Raw genomic sequence first — 24325 nt, forward strand, 5'->3', positions numbered from 1 at the left:
GATGAACGCAAATCAAATATGAAAGACAAAAAGGAAGTACCACAAGGTGACAAATATTAGGGCCATCCAAGAGTACAAGGAAGAGTGAAAATCAAGGAAGGTACCGCTCAACAGAGATAAACCCTGGAATTCTCTCTACTGAAAGCATAAACTCAGGCTTCGATGGAGTTAAACCAAGTCAGGGTAATTTTTAGAACTTGCACATTTTGCCCACCGAGCATCAGACTAAAACTATTGACAACACTTATTTTGGACTATGAAAGAACATGTTGCCAAGGCAGGCAAACTGCGGTGGAACTTCTCAGACACTTGCTCGAATTACCACTTCACCAGCGATACAGAAACATCTACCAAACCAAAAAATGTGCACTCAAAATGAATCCCCAAGCTCCCCTGGAGTGTGACTCCCGATATTTAAAGGTGTCCATTTCAGCCATAGGCAAAATTGAACTGGTCAGATCCCAGCTGCCGAACTGAGGACCTGATGTGTATTGTCTAGACTTGTCGACTGTCACAATGGCTACCACAAAGGCCTAGAAATCATGAGACCGGACCAACCCAATAAATGAAACCTTAAAAATACGAAGACATAAGGTGAGGCTTTCCAGCAGGGAAAGACCAGAAGATTAGAAGAGGCGTTATCAGCTGCAACAGTTCACTTATTTTGTTTGTAATTAGGTTGCCGCACCTTGGGGACCAAGTTCACTGTAATCGCCATGCTGCGAATGAGTGAGGCTCCTATTTAATGCTGAAAATGTTTAATAAAATCAGAAACGCATTGAGTTAATACAGGATACCAAGCCTGGGCGAACTCGGCACATTTTCATAATTAAGTCTGTTATTTTTTCTTTAAATTTGTTCTTCTATATTCATTACTTCTTTAGTAAATGAGAATTGTGTACATTCCTTTTTGATTATAAATTTGCAAATTGTTACACGTACACATTTGCCTGAGTTGAGAATAACCATGAAGATTGGGTTTTGTGTTTTAAAAATAATTATTACTGATGAATCATTAGGGTGAATAAGGGCATTTTGTTACTGCCCGAATAAATAAGGAACAAAACATGTTATTCTTACACACAAAAATCATTAAAGAAATCATTATTACTGTGATTGTTAGTAAGATAATTACTTACTAGGGTCACACAGTAAGAGGGGGAGTAGGAGAGGGTAACACTGGTGCTACAGATATAAATGTAGGAGACACTGGGTCAGTACTTTGACACAGGACTCGTGGCTGCAGGGCTTGGAGTGTTTACATCATTGTCATTCATTAGAAGAGAATAACAGAATTGATAGTTAAGGAGTGAGGTACGCCAAATTCTCTTCTTTCACGAATGTCTATTGTCTCACACCACAAACTATAGCCAAATCCACGACTGCCCCCGCTGGAGCAGTGCAATCTTCTCCCGGATGTTCTCCCTGGCTGAGCGGCGCTACCTCGTGGGTCTGCGTCACGCTTCCCTATCTTGCAGCTGTTGCTTTTCACACGCTCCATTGGAGTGACTTGATTTTTCAGTTCATTGGTCAACATTTGTGGACGCATCGGATATCTTCTCTGATGCTCCTAATAGCACCTTCATCTCTAGTCTGCATTTTACGTGGACCAGCTGGAAGGGCATACAGCACTCGCGGGCGGTCACAAGGTTCATATCTTTCTTCCAGGCATCTTTTCATTTCTGAAGAGTTATTCAATTAAATAGATTTGATCGAAATTTTCAACTGTTCAAATTTTTTGGTTTAGCCAAAATTCAGTCAAATCTACCATTCATTTTGTTTTTTTTAGATTTGTCATAGGGATTTCTAGGTCTTGACCTGGCCCCCTTGAACCTTCCTGTTCCGGGTCACTGGTCTTCTGCCACGGCTGTCCATTGCCAAGCAACTCTTCTATAAAGGCTCTGCCCACCACGAGGAAGTACAGCACTACAAAATACCTGGCCAAGAGGAGATCCAGAATTGAGACTTTTTTCTTATTTATAAAGGCTCTTTAAAGGATATCAGTGATGCAATTTCTGAAAAATTCATGGGATAGCTAGTCGATGTGGCATCATATCCCATGATAAGACCGGAAATGACATCATCACATGAACTTATACCATTGAAAACAGGCCAGAGTGCTTTTATTAAACAATATTTACAAAAAACATGTTAATAAGCAATGAGTGATAACAGACACAGAGAAGAAGCTGCCACTAGGTGCTGAAAATCAGCGGCTGCGATAGCTGCATCCAGGGTGGGTAATGTGCCGTAACGAGACGACAATACGGTGGGCATTCTTAGCTTCCCAAAATGCTTATTGCTTTCAGGCAAATTGCCATGATTGGGTTCAGGATGTTGCTCGCTTTGGGCTGGGGCTAAATCCATCAGCCCTGCCCAAATACCCCCACCACACAAAAGGGGAGGAGGAGAGTGCCAGAGTACCTTTGTCCCATTGCCAGCATTGGATACATCACAGCGGTTGCAAAAGCAGTCAACAGCGATTATGTGCAACAACGCCGGGGTAGCACCCACTATTTCTAGCTGCCCGCCACCGATAGCCATGAAAGGGATGCCCACAATGCATATTTTTCCTCTCCATTTTTAGAGTTTACACAAAAACCGTGAATACCATAAAAAACAGTGATGAAAACATTTCTATAAAATGTGCTGCAATGATGCATCTTGTTACTGAGTTTTTACGAAAAGCTCCAAGATCACTTTGCACCTGCTCCAAATTCTCCTAATTACGAGGTTGCAGGTAGCCATGCCGTTTATACCGGCATGGCTACTTCCAAACTCGGGTCCGGCTCGTGGTCCCGCGAAAGGCGAATTAAAGGCCCATTCCGATCTCGGCGGGCTCAGTAATTCCCCTTGCACGGGACCCGGAACCGGTACGTCCCCATTCCCATCTGAGCCACCAAAGGGCACAATGGGAATGGGGAGGATGGTAGCAGTGGTACCGTTCATTACGGTACCGTTGCTACCATCCTGTTCTGCTCGCGGGTGCCGCTCTGCACGCCTGGTCTGACCAGGCGTACAAAGCGGCACCCGCAAGCAGGTCTCGTAATGTGGTGGCATGGCAACAACGGCGCCAGTAGCTAGTACCCCCTCTTTGCACTCAGCACACAATTTTGGTCACACTATTCACTTGTATTGAGGTTTACTACACTGTAAGCACACAACTGAAGAGAGAAAATATGATATCACAAAATACGTTGACTATCAGTCCAAGTCCATTGTGTTGTGTTGTGAAATAATAAGTCACTTAATTCTAACCCCCAGTCACATTTAGGATGTTTTTTTTTATCTTTTTGAAGTTCCTTTGGTTGCTATAAGAATGTTTGTAGGTAATAGAAACTTTTTTTGTGATATTATATTTACTCTCGTCACTTGTGTGCTTACAGTGTAGTAAGCCTCAATACAAGTGAACAGTGTGCACACAGATTTGTGCTAAGTGTAAAGGGAGGGGTAACCAGTTTCCTTACACAGATACTGTTGTTGTCTCTTCCCATTTTGAAACTGGTCTCCCGTTATCAAAAAAAGAGACCCAAAAAGATAGACCCACCCCAAAGTGCCAGCTATTCCCCCCTGAGAAATCATTTTAAAGACAAATCCTCTTTCACAAAGGCATTTCCTTGAAATGCGTAGAAACGGCACAAGTGGGCCCATTTTAGCTAAACATTAACCAGCGTCCTTCCGTTATTCGCGTAGATTATGCCTAAAAGCCTGGCCTTGGCGAGCTGCTGGTCTGCATGCGTGCCCACTGATGTGTGGAGTCAACCGTGGGCGAGCATCTGCCCGCAGCGATGGAGAGGCAGGTGGACGCCGCCAACCAAGGAAGGAAAGCATTCGGGGCCCCGCGAAGCGCTTCCTAGTGGGGCGGCCTGGACGGACATACGCACCAGCGTCATCAGCACGACCAGCGCAAACCATTCCGACCTAGGGGTGTCAAATGGTAATTTCGCGCAAAATTCATGATTCTTTTACTTCACGAACATGCGAAATCATGAATGAATTGTACAATTTCCTGGCGAATCAAAAAAACAGATTGCTGCAAAAAGCCAAATCATGTGTTTTATTTCAGGAAAATAAGCGGGACCTTGTTTTGATTCGTTTGCTGAGAGATTTGTCTGCAAACTAAGTGTTGTTTTACCTGCAAAACAAGTGGTAATCTTAAACTAAGATTTTTCGATCACTCTGCTGACACAGTGCATTTGTCGATTTTCTTCATCATCAAACAAAAATAAGCGGAGTCACCAGCAGTTTTTTTCACTTAGTTTGGAGCACATTCATTTTCAGTTTTTTTCAACAATGTTGCTCATTTTGAAACTCTGAAATCCCACTTGTTTCAGACTTGATGACTTTTTTTTTTTTTTTTTTTGCGACGTTTCCCAAATATTTTGGCATTGGTCAATTTTAGCCACATTTCGTGAAACTGGTGAAAGTGAAATGATCTAATTTCACACGTGCCTGCTGTAATCCCAACACCATGAATCGCTTCTGGAGTTGAAGCACTGCGCGCCTCTCTGGAGGTTGTGGAGACTGGATTGGTACCCCCAGGTTCTTTAATCACAGTGTCAACCTCTCTCCTGGGTGACATCTTTGTCAACGTATCAGACTGGGCGCCATGCCTCTGGAAGCCGAAGATGTCAAGTGTTTGAACAGCCTGGGTGCTGGTGCCAATTGACCAGGTTGCTGGACCGGTTGATGCTGGCACGCACGTGTTGATCCCTCCCTTCAGAGCCGATGCGCTGCATGGCCAGGTGACTCTGTGGCAGTGCACAACCTCTGCGTTGCTCGTGGCCGCAGGTTGCAGGATGGCCATCTTCCCACTCTGCCACCAGCAGGGCAGCCTGGCTTTGGCACTGATAGTGGGGTACTTTGTGTACCTCCTCGCGGGGGCAACAGTCTTCCAGTTCCTGGAAAAGCAGGCGGAGGCGCACTCCCGGGTCCAGTTTCAGATGGAGAAGCTCAAGTTCCTTCAGAACTACACGTGCTTGGATGGGCCGGCGCTGGAAATGTTTGTACAGGTAGGTGCTTTGACCTAGATTGAGTCATTGATTGAGTAAATGTACTTGTATAGCACTCACTGCCCCAAACAGGATTCTTGGCACTTCATAACCAGCAGACCTGTGCATTTAATCACAATAATGACCTCCCTATCCTTAATAATACAGATACTCTTCATTTATGGCTATGGGGCAGTTATGTTGTTATGTTAAATTGTTGTTTATGCAAGAGGGGAAAAGTAGGAAACAGCCCCTTCTTTGCACTGCACCTGTCCCCGGAGCAAGTTACCAACACAGATCAGGCTGGAACTTTCCAATCTAGACTTCAGGAATTACCTGAGAACCTCCTCTTCAAAGGACATCCAGCCAATTGCTAAACACTGCACTCAAACACTGAAGCTCCCTATACCCCACCCAGGGCCACCATAAGCATAATTGGGGACGGGCGCAGGGACATCTTTGGGGCCCTCCTCCACCGAGCCAAATTAATGAATGGATCCAGAATATCTGGTTGCACCCCCCCTTGTCGCAATCACAATCCGTTGTTTGAACTGCCACCTCACAGCAATCAAAATAAGCATGGATCCTACCTTTCAGTTCCCTTACCCTCTTTGTTCCTGCTGTAAACGGTATCAGGTAATAATGTCCCCATGCATAATGTCCCCATACATAATGTCTCCATACATAATGTCCCCATACATAATGTCTCCATACATAATGTTGCCGGGAAAAAAATCTTCTGAACAAAATCTTCTGAACAAAATCTGTACTCTCCAATCTAAAATCAAAGACAAACAAGACAGTTTGAAGATGGACAACCGTCCACCCACCTACGCAAGTGCCCCCCCCCTTGACTCCCCTAATATCAAACCGTTTGCCTTCTCCTCTCTCACCATCGCTGAGGTAGAAGAAATCATCACGAGAATCAAACCCTCTAACTGCCAAGGTGACCCGTGCCCTGCTGCTATCGTCAAGGACTCGGCCCACGACCGGGCCCCATTCATCACGGCCTTCATCAACTCCTCCTTTAAAACTGGGACAGTCCCTGACAACCTCAAAGACGCTTGGGTGATCCCACTGCTCAAAAAACCAACTCTAGACCCTAGCATACCCACTAATTTTAGACCCATAACCACAGTCCCATTCCTGCTTAAGATTCTGGATCGCGCAGCATATCTGCAGATCCAAGACCACTTGGAATCCAATAATCTCCTTGGCTCACGGCAATCTGGATTCCGCCCTAGACATGGGACAGAAACGGCCTTGATAGATTTAAAAACCCAAATTGAGATCTTGAAAGATAATGGAAAACTAGCTCTGCTTCTTCTCCTAGACCTCTCTGCAGCCTTTGATTTGGTCAATCACCAAATCCTATGCCGGCACCTTCACACTGCTGCCCATTTCTCAGACTCCGCCTCAGCTTGGATCAAATCCTTCCTGAGCAACAGATCCATGAGGGTCTTCTCACCTTCTGCAGCCGCTGACCCTGCTCCCATTCACTGTGGCGTTCCACAAGGATCTTGTGTGTCACCGACACTTTATAATGTTTTCACTAAGCCGCTCTTTGATGTGCTTGATTATCTGGGTGTCTCATATACTAACTATGCTGACGACACTCAGATACTCATTCCCATCACAGGCGACTACCTAGTTGACACTAAGGCCCTGAATAACATTTATTTGGTCATCCAGGCCTGGATGGCCCAACATGAATTATGTCTCAATGACGACAAGACAGAGCTTGTCATCCTGGGTTCACCGCAACGTCTTGGTAAGCTAGATCCGTCCTACCAGGCATTCATCACAGATGGTAACTCCATCAAAGTCTCCAAAGACACTAAAACATTAGGTTTTTACCTGGACGCCACCCTCTCCTTGACCCGACAAACTAATGCTGTTAGATCAGCGTCAGCATACACGTGCAAACTCATTGCAGCTTGCAGACCATTCCTGACCACCCCGAACAGTATCACCTTGGCTAGAACGCTCATCATGTCTAAGATTGACTATTGTAGCGCGCTATATCTAGGGACCAGCAAAGGGAATCTAAATAAACTCCAAGTCACCCAGAACAATGCCATCAGGGCAGCCTTAAACATTCCCAGAAACCACCACATCTCCGAATCTAGATCCAACCTACACTGGCTTCCTGTCAAACAAAGAATAGCACTGAAAACACTTGCCCTCACGCACAAATGCCTAGCCAGCAAGGCCCCCCCCTACCTGTGCAACAGGCTCTCCTTCCACTCCTCCACCCGACCGCAAAGAACTGCTCAGCTCCATAGCCTCGCTATCCCTAGGTTCAAACTGCAAAAAGCGGGGGGTACGAGCTTCCCTGTCCTTGCCTCCAAGCTGTGGAATACCCTCCCTGTCACCATCAGATCTGAAAACACCCTGAACACTTTCAAGCTAAAAACCAAACTTTGGCTTTTTGATCAGAACTAGGCTCCTCTGCCTCTAGGCCTATCTGCGAACTCTTACTGTTAGATGTATATAATCATGTTTGCACATTCACTTGTATATAACAATCTTGTATGTAAATTTTGTATTTAACCATGTATGTTGACTTCCTGTATGTATATTAACCTAAGTTGCGCCCAGATGCCCTTGGGCCTGATGGTGCGCGTTACAAATAAATAAAATACAAATACAAAAGCCATTGGCGACACTATATATGGTAACATTATGTATGGGGAACGGGTTGCAGGGATGTCCCCGGCTCCCCTTGTAAAAAAAAAGTGTGTGGGTTGCAGGGTTGTCCCACGCATGTTCAATGTAATAATGTCTCAGCAAAAAACAGAGACTTTTTTGTCAGGAGACATTTTTGCTGGGTCATTATTACATGGAACCCTGTAATCAGGATAATAAACAAGTAGCACTTACTTAGCAACATTCGCAGACCACGACAAGGGTCTTTGTGTTCTGGCATACGTACAGGTAACTTTTCATCAATAGTATCATCAAGGAATTTACACCGACCGTAGTATAAATGGAGGCCACAGATCGTACAAACCAGGTGCACATAATCCAGAGTAGACCGACGAATCAGATTAGCTACCTCATATAATGCAAAATTGGGCAAACATGGGTACATGAGACCAATCAGAGGCAAGGAGAAAACTACACACAGCATAGCATAGATAGTGGATGAAGATTGGAAGCTACCAGAAATGTGTTCATGTCCAGACAGACTGAGATTAGAAGAGGGACATGATTTTCAGGTAGTGTTGACATTTTAAAGTAAAGCAACAAGTAGTTGTGGAATACAAAATGCCAATGCTCACTGTTGTTATGGAGGAAGCAACACTATAGCCAATGAAGCCATGCGTGAGGCTTTATTTTAAGATTATACCCTGTTAACAAAATCAATCTGGAGGGCGACCATTTTGGAAGGTTTAGTTACTGGTAATTTTGACAAGTTAGGCAATACGAGATTACGTGACATGCCCAGGACCACATGTTGGTTAAGAGATGACGCTCGGATTTGCACTCACTTCTGCACTTTAATTTTTTTCTTTTTCAGTTCTTAACATGGCATAACATAATCCCATTTTATAGAACTGACTTGAAAAGTACTCAAGTAACATAACCCAACATGACAGTTCAAAAACAAAATGTTATAGAAGCATATCATGCAAAATGTGAATGATTCTATCTTCATTGTGTCCATCATAAAGGAAGTATAGAAGTACCAACATACTCACTGATGTGATCTTAAAAGATCTTATCTGGGTTTCTCTTTTGTATTTTAAAGCTTTATATAAGTGTTAAACACAGGCTTATGAAATTGTTATTTATACACGTGAGCAGACCTTAACATAAACTTGTCAGAGGCCTGTGATATCGGTATTACCCAAATTGTTTGTTTTTCGGTCAATTGTTCATTCGAACAGTTGTAAAACGAACAATTCGTATACAACCGTGATATCTGGTCTACTTTCTTCTGTCTAGAACCCCTTTCCACTCAAATGGCCTACATAAAAACAAAGATCTGGTAATGGGCTAACCAATGCTACCAGCAGGTGAGAAGGCAAACCTTTTCACAGAAGGCACCACAGTACTGTCAGTAGTATGATGATTTGCTCAGGATCACTGTGTCGTCTGCTGGCAAAGTCAGTATACAAGCAAGAACGCTTTGGTTCCACAGTCTTCAATTTGGATACCTAATCACCTCTCCGGACTGACACTTCATGCTCATCGTTGGAGCTGGCTGCCAAATATAATGCAGGGGGAGACCCCTTGCAAACCCCACATCGCCCCCACCATAATTAAATACCTAAACCCACCCCCTGTATATATTTGTGAGGAAATGCGTTACAGGATTGCAAACAAGTGGGCCAAATAGCCCCGCAATGAAATGAGGGTATTCCTTTTTTTTAGCAACCACAATCTGGTGCAGGTACATTACTGTTAATAGCACCTGATGTGCTATGAAGCAAAGTACATACACATGAAGGGTTATCAACTTCAGACACAGGAAAGGCTAATTCGGAATTTGGTATTGTAGTCTTGCATATCAACACAGACCTCTGCAATGACTGCTTTGCACACTGCGCTATCTCTGAACCATTGTGGCACTCATATTTATCAATATGCATTGCGCAAGATCAATATAATCCCCACAGAAAGGTGTGCATTTTTGCAGGAGTTGTGCCGTAATGAAACCACCAACTCTGTATGCCACAATGAACACAGAAAGCATTACAGGATGAATTGATCAGAGCAGAATGGACTTGTCAACAACATACAGGCAATAGGTTTAGCGCTTCAGCAGCACGCTATAACATATCCCGGCATGTGCTATTTAAGTTTGGTGAACAATAGGAAATGACTTACTTAGCTCATGCAGCCTTGTGGGTCCTCCTTCAAGGCGGGGCCCGGGGTAAGTGCCCCTTTTGCCCTGCGATAAAGACGCCTCTGAGACCACCTAGCCATTCCAGCTATATCCGCTATCTGTAATAGCCGGGATGCTTCCCACTCCTTTGCTCCCAATGTTCAGCACTGCATGGCTTCTATACTAAGTGTTCAATTCATATATCGCCTACTTACAGACGTTTTATAGCCCACACTCTGTGGTCGAAGTGAGAGGGAATGGTCGGGAACGGTGTTCCACTACTTAAATATTTTACTGTTAACAGCTCCACTATTTTGCACCCATATTCACGATTCCGGAACTGTTCTTTGTGAAGTTAAAGAACATGTCTCCATTTTACCATCGGATACAGATACAGGTAAACTGAAATCTCTTTCAACTCAATTGGCTGTCAACCTGCATGACCACAACCCTTGAAAAACGTGTTGCAGGTTGCTCCCTTCCTCCCACTCTGTCCCCCCACCGGAGTCACAGTTCCACTACCTTTTTGGTACACTTCTATCACTGGACACACTTATACCACCAACGTATGTAGCTTCCAAGGAAAAAATACATAGGCACTGATGTACAGGGAAGGTATGTTTTTGTTAAATTAGTTATTGTATGCAAGTGATGTTATTGGGACTAGCAGACCACAACATCGTTTTCCTCGCCGCGAAACAAACTTGTTTAGACAATTCATGCATTGTATTTCTTAGTCAGAGGCACTATATGACTCCATGTCACTGGACACAACATGTCCAGTCCTGGGTTTGCCTTTTCCAAGTCATGCTTGTAGGTGCTTAAACCGTAGGTGTTCAGAAGAAGGTCAAGAAGACTGCAACTCCCAGAATGCATTAGTTGCTTAAATAAAAGCCCAGGACTGGCATCCGGTCCTTCTGTGCTTAGTTGCCTTTCTAGAATACCCCAAGGCGCTGTAAGCAGATCATATACAGAGAGCATGGAATAATGCATGGGTCAAGACAGGGATGTGGGATTATTCACCCACTCGGTGACCTAGAAATAGTCAGAGCTTTCCGGAACTTTAGATGGCCGCTTTCTGCTCTTGGAGGTCTATGCTAGAGGCGGCTATGAAATATATATTTGCTTCATGGTGGGCAATACACCTCCGTGTTTAGGTAGGCCGACCTGTGGACACTTAGGTTGAGATCCTTTTCAGATGTGCTTTCTTAGAAGTGGAGAAATCTCTAAGGCTTATGTAAACTCACCCTACTTACAGAGGATATCACGCTCCTTGGAATCATCCTCTCCCTCCACCCAAGCCAACAGCTTCCCATAGACTTCAATGGGATGATCTTCCAATAGTATTTATCTCAATTGCCTTTGGTGGGATGTGACTGAAAATCGCCTCATTTCACCATTCTTGGAAGCTCAACACATGTAACCTTTTAATAAGGATGAGTGGGAAACAGTCAGCGTGAATTACTATGTGTGGTGCTGGTGGGTGAGTTTGATGTTCTTTGTGGTTGCAGAACAACACTTCCACTTAATACCATTGTTTGTAATTGACAGATCACACGTCTGTGCATTAAATTCTTGACACGTGGGTCTGGCGCATCAGGCACAGTCATAAAAAAACTATAGAAGGGTTTGTTCTTAACCTTCCAAAGTTAGAAATGGGTTCTACTGGATTCCGTTTCTGGTCCAAGCATTTCGGGTTGCATCCAGGAAGTTGTTATTGGTCAATAATGTTGCCCACTGCTGTCGGCCTGTATTTGTATTTCAACAGTAGATTTTCCTCTTGTTTTTCTGCTCAAAAGCTGCAGATCAGTGTTAAAAAAAAAACTAATCGCGACACAACTGAATTTTGTAGAAGACATCGATAACGGGTCAACTTGAATTTTGACTAGAACCCTATTCTGCCAAATTGCAAAATGCTCTGTCTCCCTCTCCTTTATCCCACTTCTCAGCAGTGGCGGAGGCAGCCTTTCGTGCCGGGTGGAGGGGTGGGAGTGTAGGGGGAGGTCAGCCAGCTCCTGAATGGGCAACAAGATTCTAAACAATTCATGGGTGAGTCCTCACAGGGTTGTGGTGAATGTCAGTAAAGGGTTGCAAATGCTTCTTCAAATTTGCACGACCGAGCGTACCGAGAGAGCCCTAAATAATTACGAAGGGTTTTGTGGGGGTTCCCCCTGATTTCTTTTTTTTTAAAGAATGTGCTGAAGTGATGCATTTTGAAGCATGATTTCTAGGAAAAATTGGATGAAAAACATACAATATATAATTGCTTCTCTATGGAAACAACACAAATATTCAGTTAAATTCATTATTCATAGGCAGTCATGCCTGGTGACTATTTTGAGTGCAGTGGTCCACAAATGTCCTCAACTTAGCCCAAGCAACCGAGCATAGTGAGAGAGAACAGAATAAGTAAGGGGGGAACGTTTTCTAAAGTAATGTGCAGAAATAATGCATTTTTCAGCACAATTTCGGACAAAAGAGCTAAAAAGCCATACAATTTACTTCCTGGTTCCTGCACATGCATGCATGAGCTTGTGCACTGATGACACAGCGCCGAAAGAATGTTCGAGGGGTGCAGAAGCACAGCACCTACTCGCACATACAAATGTGCAGTACCCCAAACTGCATCCTGTAGGGCCATGCAGATCTGGGGAAGCGAAACACCGCCAGACTTGCATGGCTCATTGCACATGAGCGGCTGGGGTATGAACTGTCAAAGAGAAACCATGTTTCCCTGTGACAGTTCAAGCCAGGCCAGGAGCGCTCCCTCAGTTGCTTGTGAAGTTCTCCCTCAGCTGCAACATGCAACTAAGGGAGTGCTCCTGGGCTGGTACAGCTCCTCCATAACGGCGAGAGTTCTGGTGGGTCGGCGCCCCACACCCTTTATGGATGTGCCACCTCAGGCTACAGCCTATCTATACCACTAATGGGCACTTTAAATCACATGCATGAAGTTGGAGCCATGCCCTATCTATGCCTATAGGGGTCCCTTCAAATTAATCACATGCATGAAAGCTGAAGCTCTCCCTGAATGTAATTTAAAGTGGCAATTACTGGCATAGATAGGTTATGGCAGCAGCTTCATGCATGTAATTTACTTACAGTGACAACTACTGGCACAGATAGATTGCCACAACCTATCTATGCCAGTAATGGTCACAGTTAATCACATGCATGAATCTGTTGTCACAACCTATCTATTCCAGCAGTCTCAGCAAGGTAACTACAGTGACCAACCATACTGAAACAACTTTGTTAAAGGGATGTTATGGTTAAGTTGCACTCACAAAAACCTATGACATTCAATGAAGAAATGCTGTTAAAGGGACGTTATGGTTACAAATAAAACCAAAAAAGCTCAGAAATTAACCAGTTTGGGTAGGCTAAGCAACCATAACTCGCGCCACCACTGTGCACTGCTAAGACTAACACCCAGGACATCAACGATGCTCTCATCTCTACTGACATCACTCTCTCTATCCCTCTCACTACCTCTCTCTTGGACTGACCACTCTCTTCTCTCAACACACCTGAAGCTTTCCTCTTGCAGCGGCACTCCCTGCTGGGCGACTCAGCTTCAAAGTCTCCAGACCCATGAAAAAAGGGACAGTGGCTGCCTTTGCCTTCACCTTCTCGCCTCTTCCCATTCCTGCAGCTGACTCCCACCCTGACACAGCCCTCGCTAACTTCAATCTTTCTATCTTCAACACTCTCAACACTCTTGCCCCTGTCATGAGGGTCCGACTAAAGCCTTTCAAAAAGGCCGTTTGGTACGAGTCCGATGTGGCTGCCCTTAAATGCAAATGTAGGTCAGCTGAGCCGAAATGGAATTCATCAGGAAAACCATCTGACAAACTGGCCTGCCCCCTCCTTCAAAGGCAATACCGACTCTGTATCCGCTTCAAAAAAAGAGAATATTCAAGCCTGCATCTCTGTGGCATCAAGCAACACGGCCAAACTTTTCAAAGTCTGTAAGGAACTGGGCACTCCTACAGCAGCCTCTTCTTCTATCACATCCACCCAGGACCTCTGCTCCGCCCTGGCTGCACATTTCTTCACAAAAACCCAAGACATCCTTTCCTCCCTCTCTCCCACACCATAGCACACACCAACACCAGAGCCTCCCTTGGCCTCCCTCCACTCCCCTTCTCTTCTCTCTCACCCGTCACACCCAATGAGGTCTCTAGACAAGTCCGGTCTATGAAGGCTTCATCCAAACAGGTGGACCTCTGCCCCTCCAAAACCATTAAGGACAATATTGACTCCCTCGCCCCATCCTTGGCGGTTCGCTGCAATCTATCCTTTCCACTGGAATTTTCCTAATGGCTCTTAAACGCTCTGCTCAAGAAACCCTCTGCTGACCCCTCACTTCGGGACAAAATACTTCCCTATCTCTATCAATCCTTTCATTGCCAAACTCCTGGAGAAGTTGGCTATCTCTCAGCTGACCCTCCACACTGAACCTATTGGTTGCTTCCACGACCATCAATCTGGCTCTAGTGCGCCCAGAGGCACATAAACGGTTCTTCTGAACCCATGTGAAGACCTGCTCTCAAACCTTGACACTAACACACCCTCTGCCATCATTCTCCTTGACCTCTCCTCTGCCATTGACATGGTTAAACACAACATCCTGATTGCATGTCTCTGTGACACCCTGGGAATCTCTGACATGGTTAACCTCCTTTCTCTCCGACCGCCCATCCCAGGTGGAACTCGGCGCCTTCCTCTCTACTATCACTCTCTCAACCTCTGGCGTTCCCCAGAGATCCAACCTATCCCCTTGGTTCTTCAACGTCTATATGATTGTCTTGGCACGTGTAATTGCCACTTTCACCACTAACTTCCAATTCTACGTGGGCGACATGCAACTATCTTTCAGGCTACCCTCAGCCGTCTCCTCCTCCACGCTCATATGTGACTGTCTGTCTGTTATTCAGTCATGGTGTGCTGGAAGCGACCTCTGCCTCAACGCCCGTAAGACTGAGATCGTTCGCAATGGGACTCCTGCTCCCTCTTTCCCACTTCCACTCTGGCCGGCCTCCCTTGGCCCTGTGCCCGCACCCACCTGCGAGGCTAAAAACCTTGGGCTCATCTTCAACTGCACTCTCTCCTTCGCTTCTCACATTTCAGACAGCTCTAAAAAGTCTAACTATCAGCTACACCTCCTCAGAGGTACTCTACCTTTCCTCACTTTCCTCCAGCGGCTCACTGTCTTCAGAGCCCTGGTTCTCTCTAAGCTGGACTATTGCAACATCCTCTTTCTGAACCTCCCTGCTTCTACCCTGTACCCTCTGCAACTCATCCAGAACTGAACCGCAAGACTTATCCTTGGCCTCAAGCCCAGAGACAGCATCTCTCCAGTGCTGCTCCCCGTGGCTGCAAGGATCGAGTTCAAGACCCTCTGCATAGTCCACAAGGCTTTCTGGGGCCTGGGGCCTACCTACCTGCAATGCTGCCTCCCTAAATACTGTCCCACCCGAGCCTTCTGCTCATCTACCTCCAACCTTCTACGAGTGAGCCGGTTCTCCAAGCAGGGATTTGGAGGGAGATCCATATCCTCAGCAGGTGCCTCACTCTGGAACAGCCTCTCTGCTGCCCTCTGCTGCCCTCTGTCTTGAGCCTGATCTTCTTAACTTCCAGAAACTCCTCAAGACCTTCCTCTTCTCTTCCTTCTCTCTCCCTCTACCCTGCTAACCTAGCTCTCTGCTCTTTCCCACTCTCCCTCCTCTTCCCCATAGCTTGCTGACTGGCCGCCTGGTGTACCTAACAGTTTCACAGGTCCCGGGCAACCCCGCCAGTCCTCTCTCGCACTTGCTTCAGTGCCCTACACCCCATCCACCCTTACTGCACTTGAGAAATTACCCTACAGAGTGGCTCTCTCTGCACTTACCCCAGTCTCCACTGACCGGGTGCACTTGGACTTCCCCCTCCATGTGACCGTCTGCGCACTTGCACGATCCGAATACACTGCGCCTGAGGATTGTCTGTCTGTTCCACTTTGTCATCACCCCAAAATGCACTTGGTAAAAATGCAGAATCGCCGTTCAGGCCTATTTTCTGTGTCTCAAATTTTGAATGTATCATATGCACTTACTCTGCCTGTGCAGACTATTATTGTCTCAGAATGTCAAGGGCTCTGAGGGACTGTTGTTTATTCCCCATGTTCCCACCCTCCTTAAGCGCTTTGAAACACTTGCCTGTGTACAGGTGCTTTATACATAAACATTACCATTACCAAACATTACCATCACAAACTCTCAGACGTTGCACAAACATTGGGTCTATAATCTTTCTGAAAACATTTGTCCATATTTCTCAATCAGCAACAAAGTCATAAGCCATCAATAAAATGTTGAGACCCCCCTCTAATATTGCCTTCTCTTGACAAAATCACACCAAACTTTGCAAACTCATTTATATCTAGATCTAAAATCTTTTTGAAAACATTTGTGCAGATTCATCAAATGACACCATGTTTATCAGCCTTTGCAATATTTTGGGACCCGCCTCTCATTTTGTTGCCTTTTGACAAAACAGCACCACACTTTGCTAAACCATTCAGTATGAGATTTAGAATGAAATTCCAATGCAGTTAGATTGAGTGGCGCCAAAGTTATAAGACATCCAAAAACTGCTTTTCACCAATTCTGTAATGCACAACTAAGCATAGATGTCCCCGATCATTTCAGGTGATCGCAAACATCACAGGACTGTCATGGACTGTTCGCGGACATCATGAAACAAAAACAAGAGTTTTTTTTCATCTTTTTAAGGCCATATCCCATCCCATCCTCATCACCCCTCACCTCCCCAGACATAGTTTCATTAGTTTGACAAGTGCAATGTTTTGTTTTTTAACATGTTTTTACCACAATGTTGGCTGACAATGGTGCTGTCCGTGAATCCAACATGGCGGGCGTTTCCCAAAAATGTGACGCTCCTTACGCTTTTCACCATCCAAACAGTGGGCGTGTCCGATGTCCACGGACCTCAGTTCAGGCCCTGGGCCAATCGGAGGGCCGTCCACAAACCGAGCAGGGAAGTGAGTTTGCGGACCAAACCCAGAAATCATAAATATTATTTACCTACAATTTATCCTAACTACTAGATGGATTTACACCAAATTTACAAAAGCACCCTTTCAGGACCAAGCCACCGCTCCTGCAGCAAATTTGGTGAATATCCATCCAGCGGTTTGGGTTGTAGGCATGAGCAACGTTTTTTTCCATTGCATCTACGAGAAAATCCACAAATCTTGGGACAACACTATAACTTTGCCCCCCTTAACGAAACCTTACCAAACCTTGCAGGAGTAATCTGATGGGGCCATATACATTGTTTGCAAAGTGTCGTGAGGATTCATTCGGGGGGGGGGGCAAAGTTATAAGGTGCCCAAAAAGTATTGTTCCTATGGGTTGAGCAATTTTGCCATAACTAAAGGGCCGCTACCGCATGCCCTGAAATATATATGCGCACACACACACACACACACACACATACACACACGCTCATACATACATAATATATATACATATTCACACATACAGGGTTCGAAATTGAAGGGAGCGGGAGCTATTTAGCTCCTGCTTGTAGTCTAGAAGAGCCTAGTTAGCTTAATACCAACAGCTTTTGACTCTCCAGGCCAACTGATGTTGAACAAATACACCTATGTGAATTCACCTCTGTGCATTTGGACAACCTATAAATAAACTGTAGGACACATTGATACAACACATAAAGCATAAGGGATTATTAATGGACAAGTTACGAGTTTGTACTTTATGTGCAAGTAAGATTTGTGGAAAGACATGTAGAAGCTTCTTGTTCCCCAGTGGTAGCTCCGGGTCACTGGTTAATGCCAGATATCTTTAAGCTGCTTTCAGTTCCTGCTCACACAATCTTAATTTCGAAACTTGCACATACATACATTCATACATATGTAATTACAAACAACACATGCCTTTTCTTCAGGACAGGGGCACTATACACGACCAGGTAAAACACGTAATGAATGCAGGCACTCGGTGCCGGCATGCCCATGCCTGGGCTTGCCGGTGCTGCTTGTAGCAGTGTAGCATGGTTGCTATGGCAACCACGGGAGTGGCGTGTTGCACTTGTTGGTGCGCCACTCACAAGTTTTATTTTTTTAATATCACCAGAGCTGGTGGTCAGCTGTAATTATTTTTTAAATCTGGGCTGGTGCTCAGTCAGTGCCAGTCTTAACTGAGCATTGCCCTATGGGCGGCATGGGGGTTAGCCAGACCGGCACCTGACCGCTCTGCCACTCCTTCTCTGTATACCACTTCCTGTAACCGTCATCTTGCCCATCTGTCAGCCCATAAATCATTGTTTATTCTAGATGTGTCTTGCCATCTGTCCATTTCGATAGTCTAGCCTGGCTATTGATCTAACGATTCATCCGTCTCTTTGTCTATTGCTTTGTTTTCCCATCGGTTGGTCGGCCCATTTGTCTGTTCGATGCAAACAAAGTCAATTAGTATTGATGTTTTTTGTGAAAAGTCAACCATTAGTACATTATAGAAAATTGTGCATTGGTTCCTCTTTGTATCACCAACAGAGCCTAGTGGGGAGTGGGGCCTGAATACATCTCAAACAGGAGAGCCCACCATGCCCCCCAACCTAATCCAGACCAGCTATCAGAAGAAAATGTGCTGGTAAAAATTGTTCAAGAGACGGGGACAAGGACTGTGGAACACCCTCGGATCTCAGTAGAGACATGCCTGGCATTCTGTCTGCATGGTCTACCTGGCCCAGCTAGTGATCTAGCATCTTGTCTCCCTCTCTGGCAAAATGTTGGCCGGAAAAGGACCTGAATTGTGGAATCACTCTCGTCTCAGGCTGGGGATTGACCGCCACAGATTCTAGAAGGCAGCATTGAAAAATACATCATTCCACCAGGTCTTTTGAATCTGTGGAGCCTGTCTCCGCCACATAGGAACTTTGATATGGCCTCTGCAAACAGGTTTACACACGGGCAGCTGGCAATCAACATGACTTGGCATTTTTTCATATGTAGATTTTTGTTTTGTGTGTTTTATAAGGTCTTGAATGTTTCTTTATTTCACTCGCCTCTTCCCCCCCCTACACATCTACTTTTCTCCATTCCCGGTGAATACGCCAGTGGGAAAACCGACCTGCTAACAGGATAACCTATTCTTTCTAGAGTATTTAATGGCAGAAAATGGAAATGGCAACGGCGTAGGTAGCAAAGTGTGGAAGGAGCGGAGCGAGGGGTCGATGTGGAGGCAGTCATGCGCGGGCCCGAGCAAAAGCAGGGATGCGTTGAGTCATGGCAGAGAGGGATCAACAATGGGAGGTTCCTGGGAACCTCCTCGCCCTTGACACGAGAGGAACGATGTACCCCATGGGAGTATGGTGGCAGGGAGGCAACAATGTGGTGAAAGATGTGGCGCATAGCGGGAGGTCGCTTGAGGTGGGACTTGAGGAGGAAGCAATGAGAATTGAAGGAGGGAAGAAGCACAGGTGGTTCAGGGTCACCCAAAAGAAAGGGGAGCAGGGAACACATGCTGGCGGGACATAGGCACAGCAGCATAGTAAAGGGTAATAGGATGGAATGATTTTTCTTTAAAAGAAAACTCATAAAGAAATACCAGTACATGGTCCACTGCAGGTGTCTGCAACCTTTGGATCTCCAGATGTTTTACACTACACCGTGCATCACCCTTAGCTATTAAAGCACATGGTAACGGTTCATAGGAGTTGTAGTCCAACACATGTAGAGAACCGCAGTTTGCACCCACTGGTGTTCTGTGAAGCCTCCAAGACCCCAGCCTATAATGTCACATGGGTCTTTGACCCACATGGTTAGATCATACCGATTTTCATAATATAAAAAGGATAATTTCTGACCCAAACATCTACCGTGGAAGATCATTGGGCAGTTTAACCCTGTCTAGTGGATGTGTGGGTGTTCAATTCTTTATTAGCTAAAGGGTATTGAATAAAGTAGGTTAGCGGTCACCCACACACCCATTACTGTAGCACATGTACAACATAACCATTGAAGACATCAATACCCTCATACGACAAGAGTAACAGGACACAGCATCCAATTTGTTTTACTGAATATCATGTAATATTAAAGTGCAGACTAAATTCCAATATGTTACACATTCTGCTTTCTTTTAGCTATCCAGTTTACCCACTTGAGCTGTGAAGTTGAAGCTTTAAGTCATCTCCCAGCTTAGGGGTGGCTGACAGATGTTTTGCACTACAACTCCCATGATCCCTCACTATTGACTATGCTGGCTAGTGCTGATGGGAGTTGCAGTTCAAAGGTTGCAAGCCCATTTAGCCCCTACAAAGCAAAGACTGGATAGGCTTTAGGTTGCTCTTTGCAGGGGGGTATTTCCAACTTCACAGGTTGTCGTCATTCTTAGCATGTCATCAGTTATCGGAAGGTGGGCTCCCGTCTGCTTTCAATCAAAGAAAAACAATTACTGTTGAGATGACACAAGTAAGGATTTGCCAAGTTAATAACAGACAGGTGATTCATCACCCTTTTCATTGTGATGGTCTTTTCAAATTGGGATGCCATTTTGTACAGAAATACATGATTACCCACTACAACAAATACAATTAAATAAAAAAATAAAAAAGGCGAGGTAGTCTGTGCTTAAATTGAAACTGCTATATTTGGAGGTTTTGCCTAGTCCTCCCACCTGCAGGATTAACTTTTTACTATTTGGGTAATGGGGACAGGGGCACTCAGCATTTTAGGGCATAAAGTAAATGTGCTTTGGGATTGAGCTCCAAAGATTCCTGTCCTACACCAAGAAGCAGGTCTCAGGAGCACCTGAAAGAATCCATGTCACTGTACCACTGTGCCCCGCTTTCGAACGGAGTCTGAGCTTGCACAGATCTCAGGACAGTTTGCCCTAAACAAACTCTGGGCCCAGGCCCTGTAGGGCTGATGCAACAGGAGAGTGGGAGCCAGTGGAGATGGTAGAATGCCATTAAGAGGTGGATCCTTGAGCTCAATTGGGGTACGTGTTTGAGGGCTGGGTTCTGAACACCCTGAAGTCGCCCTGTTAGGTATGTAGGTGTCCCAAGCTACCGTTTCCTTGGTGGTAGAAAGTGAGTGCTAGTGCCACACTTGTCTGAACTCCCAGGTGGGAAGAAAGTACTAATAGGCAGCACAGCCCGAGAGCAGAGCAGAGAGACCTCAAGAGTCAGTCTCAGAGTAACAAAGCACTCAGAAACACCCACCATGCTCTCACCCATTTACCACACAGCGATCACACACAGACACATGCACCAACTACTCCCACAGCACGCACTTAAGGATGCGATTTTAGGATCCCCATCAATCAGTACCCCTGGTGACTTCCTTGTTACCAGTGGTACTGCCCTTGTGACCCCCGGCTAACAGATTGCAGTTGCAGTGCCATGAAAGGACACCAAACCTCTTCATAACTATTTTGAGCACTGAACCACCATCTTAGTACATTTCAGCCATCTTATCGTGAATTGTACCCAGCATCTACTTACTGCATATCTGTTTCGGCACAAACAATATCCTCTACAAGCGATCAAAGCAGTTCATTTCTACTCACTGCAGTCTTCATATAAAACAGCGAAATGATTTATCAAAAGGATATCGATCACAGTCACAGTCTGTGCAGTTAGAGATGGTAACCAGTCATAATGTTGCCAGTAAAAAACATTGGGCCTCATTCCGAGTACGGCGCTAACCAATGGCGCTATTAACGCCTTGGTTGACGCCGTACCCGGACCGGCAGCGCCTTGGTGGATGGCGGAATTACCGCCCCATTCCAAGGTTGGCGGGGCGGTAATTCCCCATTCACCAAGGCTCTTCCCCATTCCCAAATGAGCCCCCATAGGGCTCAATGGGAATGGAGAAGATGCAAATAACGGTGACCGTTCATTACGGTCACTGTTATTGGCTTGGAGGCCCCTTTGCGCCCTTGACTTTAACACCTGCTCAAAGCAGGCGTTAAGGGCGAGGGCGCAAAGGGAACTCGGAGTATGGCGGTAAGGGATCACCGCCACCGGTCTCGTTACCGGTGGCCGCTATCCCTTACCGCCATACTCGGAATGAGGCCCATTGTTGGGAAAACAATGTCTTTTTCCGCTATCCAACACTTTCCCCACATATTCTATTGCTGGAGTTTGTTTATATAGACAAGTGAATTGTTTAGGAAAATGTTCCCCCATCCAGTTTTCCATGCAGTAAATGATTACCAACTTTACTCAATAAAACGTTTTACCAGAAACACGTTCTTTATATATACAGTGTGACAAATCGAGGGACTCGTCATTTCTCTGCAAGGGGGAGCCCATACCTTTGAGGCTTGGAGGTGAAGTCCGTTCCGCAACACCCTCCTTATGGGTCGAGGCAGTTTGGACCTCACTGGGAGAGACTCCTCCTTAGAGGACAAGTACTCGCGTTCCTGTGAGGAACTCTCGAAGCCAAGCCATATAATGGCATATATGGCACTGCCTCCCATATCCAACACTTCCAATTATCAAAACTCGAAGAAGGAACAAGAGAAAAGAGCAGCTGGCTCTTTAACTGGAAAGTCTTGATTCACTGAGAAAAGTGGATTTAAAGAGGAGTGTTTGCTATCTTAGAAAAGGAAAGGGAGAGCAGAGACAGAGGATTGCATGGTGAAACAAGGGATGTCCCCTGGGACGTGGATGAGCCAGGAGCCCGCAAAGTTGCTGGAAGCTGGCAACAAGGAAGCAAGCTGTGTGGAGACCGAAGGAGACAAGACTCCGACCCGAGTTGAGCTGGACTATTGGTGATAGCGTGAACACATGATTACAGTGGTGGGCAGACTGCCCAGGCAATGATGCTGAGACCGCAAAGGGGAGACCGCTTCAGCTGACATGGTTCAACAGTAAGGAATAGCGAAGTTGGAAGAGAGGACGAGCCGTGTTGGACAAAGACCCCAACAAGGAGACAAACGAAGAAGAGAGAATGCGTGGAGAGACCCAACCTGTACTCAACCCGAGACATTCCCACCTGAACAAGAAGGTAATGGGTAACCGCGGAGTAACGGGAACTGAGGTGGGAATCATAAGAATGTTGAAACTCGTCCCAGTAGAAACTAGAAAGTAAATCTGACAAACATGAACTGCCTGGGTCAAGGAAAGAACACTGAAAGAGAGTTTGAAAAACACATCAAAGAAAGTGAGAAAGGCTGGGAAGCCTTTATGATAAACAATTTACAAGAAAATGTTGTGAAGCACATACCGTGGCCCAGCCATGTAAAAAGGTTCACATTGAGAAAAACCTATTAGCATATACAGTCGTGGGAGCAGACTGATTTTTGCACAGCTGCAGCCCTGTGTTGCTCAGCTCCAAAACATACCCTCTTTCAGTTCCCCAGGAGAGAAGCCCAGGTCAGAGACATCCATGGTATAAAGATAAACGCTAATTGTATCCAACTGTAGGCCCTGAACATGGGAACAAAATTTGAGCTGCTGGGAGAGCATTTGAAGGTCAAATTCATGAGAGCAGGGCATACGGTTTTGTGATGCCAAGGGGCATGTAGAAGAGTTAGAACACTGCTGCCCTCAGCTTAGAGCGGTCATCCCATTTGAACTACAAGTACATGTACAACCAAAAACAAAGACATCCCGGAGGGCACCTGGGGTTTGAACGAGATAAGTGGGTAGCTGTGTTTGGAACATTCTGTGATCTGGCATAGGAGGTGCAGAGGTGATGCCAATTAATGTCAGGGAAGCACCTTGTGTGTGCCGCAAAGTCTGGTATAATGGTCAGGCCTATTGTATCAAAGCAGAGTAGGCATCGCCCGTTTTTTCTGGTCACATCTGGATCGAAGGGGTGCACATCAAGTGACGGTCACGATTCATTAATATGTCAATAAGCTCAAAACCACCAATCCCGTCCCTGGATTTACTTGTAATGATGTAAGGGACCACGTGTCTAGGGGTAATGTGTTTAGATAAGATGTGACCAATTGATCCAGGGCCTATAGGGGGACATTAGCATGTTCTATAGGCAGTAGCGAATGAGGGTAGTGGGATAACATTGTAACCTATATAACCAAATTCTGCAGTTTACCACTATATAACCTGTAATTATGTGGTAAGTGATGAGCTCTGTGTCAGTTCGGTTCTACAGGACCATCTGAGAGCTTTTTGCATGCCATAAAACTTGTTTTTCCATGCAAAGAGTTGCAGTGATTATTTGGCATATCGGATTATTTTTATCGTTCAGGTTTTGGGCTGCTATTTTCTTTACAATTTGGTGACCCCAACGTGATCCCAGACTCTCTGTGAAGTTGGGGGTGTTCCAGCCATACATCCTGGGGTGCAGCGCTCCTTCTGCAACTACCAGTCCCCCATGCACGACTTGAAGAGGTTTGCAGGCGCTGTTACCAGAAGGCCTGTCTGCTCTTTGGAGCAGGGCGCTGCTCCCAGATTGTGCAGGTCGTTGATGGGGGCCCACGTGTCGGAAGTGCTC

The 24325-nt window shown here is 45.6% G+C and overlaps 1 protein-coding gene across 1 annotated transcript in view; it reads left to right on the forward strand.

Annotated features, from left to right (window-relative positions):
• The first annotated feature begins 4523 nt into the window (after nucleotides 1-4523).
• Nucleotides 4524-24325, forward strand: part of KCNK16 (potassium two pore domain channel subfamily K member 16) — a 117387-nt gene continuing 97585 nt past the window's right edge. Inside the window, exon 1 of the mRNA XM_069608752.1 lies at nucleotides 4524-5012. Within this exon, the coding sequence (XP_069464853.1) occupies nucleotides 4800-5012 (213 nt within the window). The 5' untranslated portion in view covers nucleotides 4524-4799. The remainder of the gene's footprint in view (nucleotides 5013-24325) is intronic.

The sequence above is a fragment of the Ambystoma mexicanum genome, chromosome 4q, assembly GCF_040938575.1.
Source record: "Ambystoma mexicanum isolate Mex_15411 chromosome 4q, UKY_AmexF1_1, whole genome shotgun sequence".
Classification (NCBI taxonomy): Eukaryota; Metazoa; Chordata; class Amphibia; order Caudata; family Ambystomatidae; genus Ambystoma; species Ambystoma mexicanum.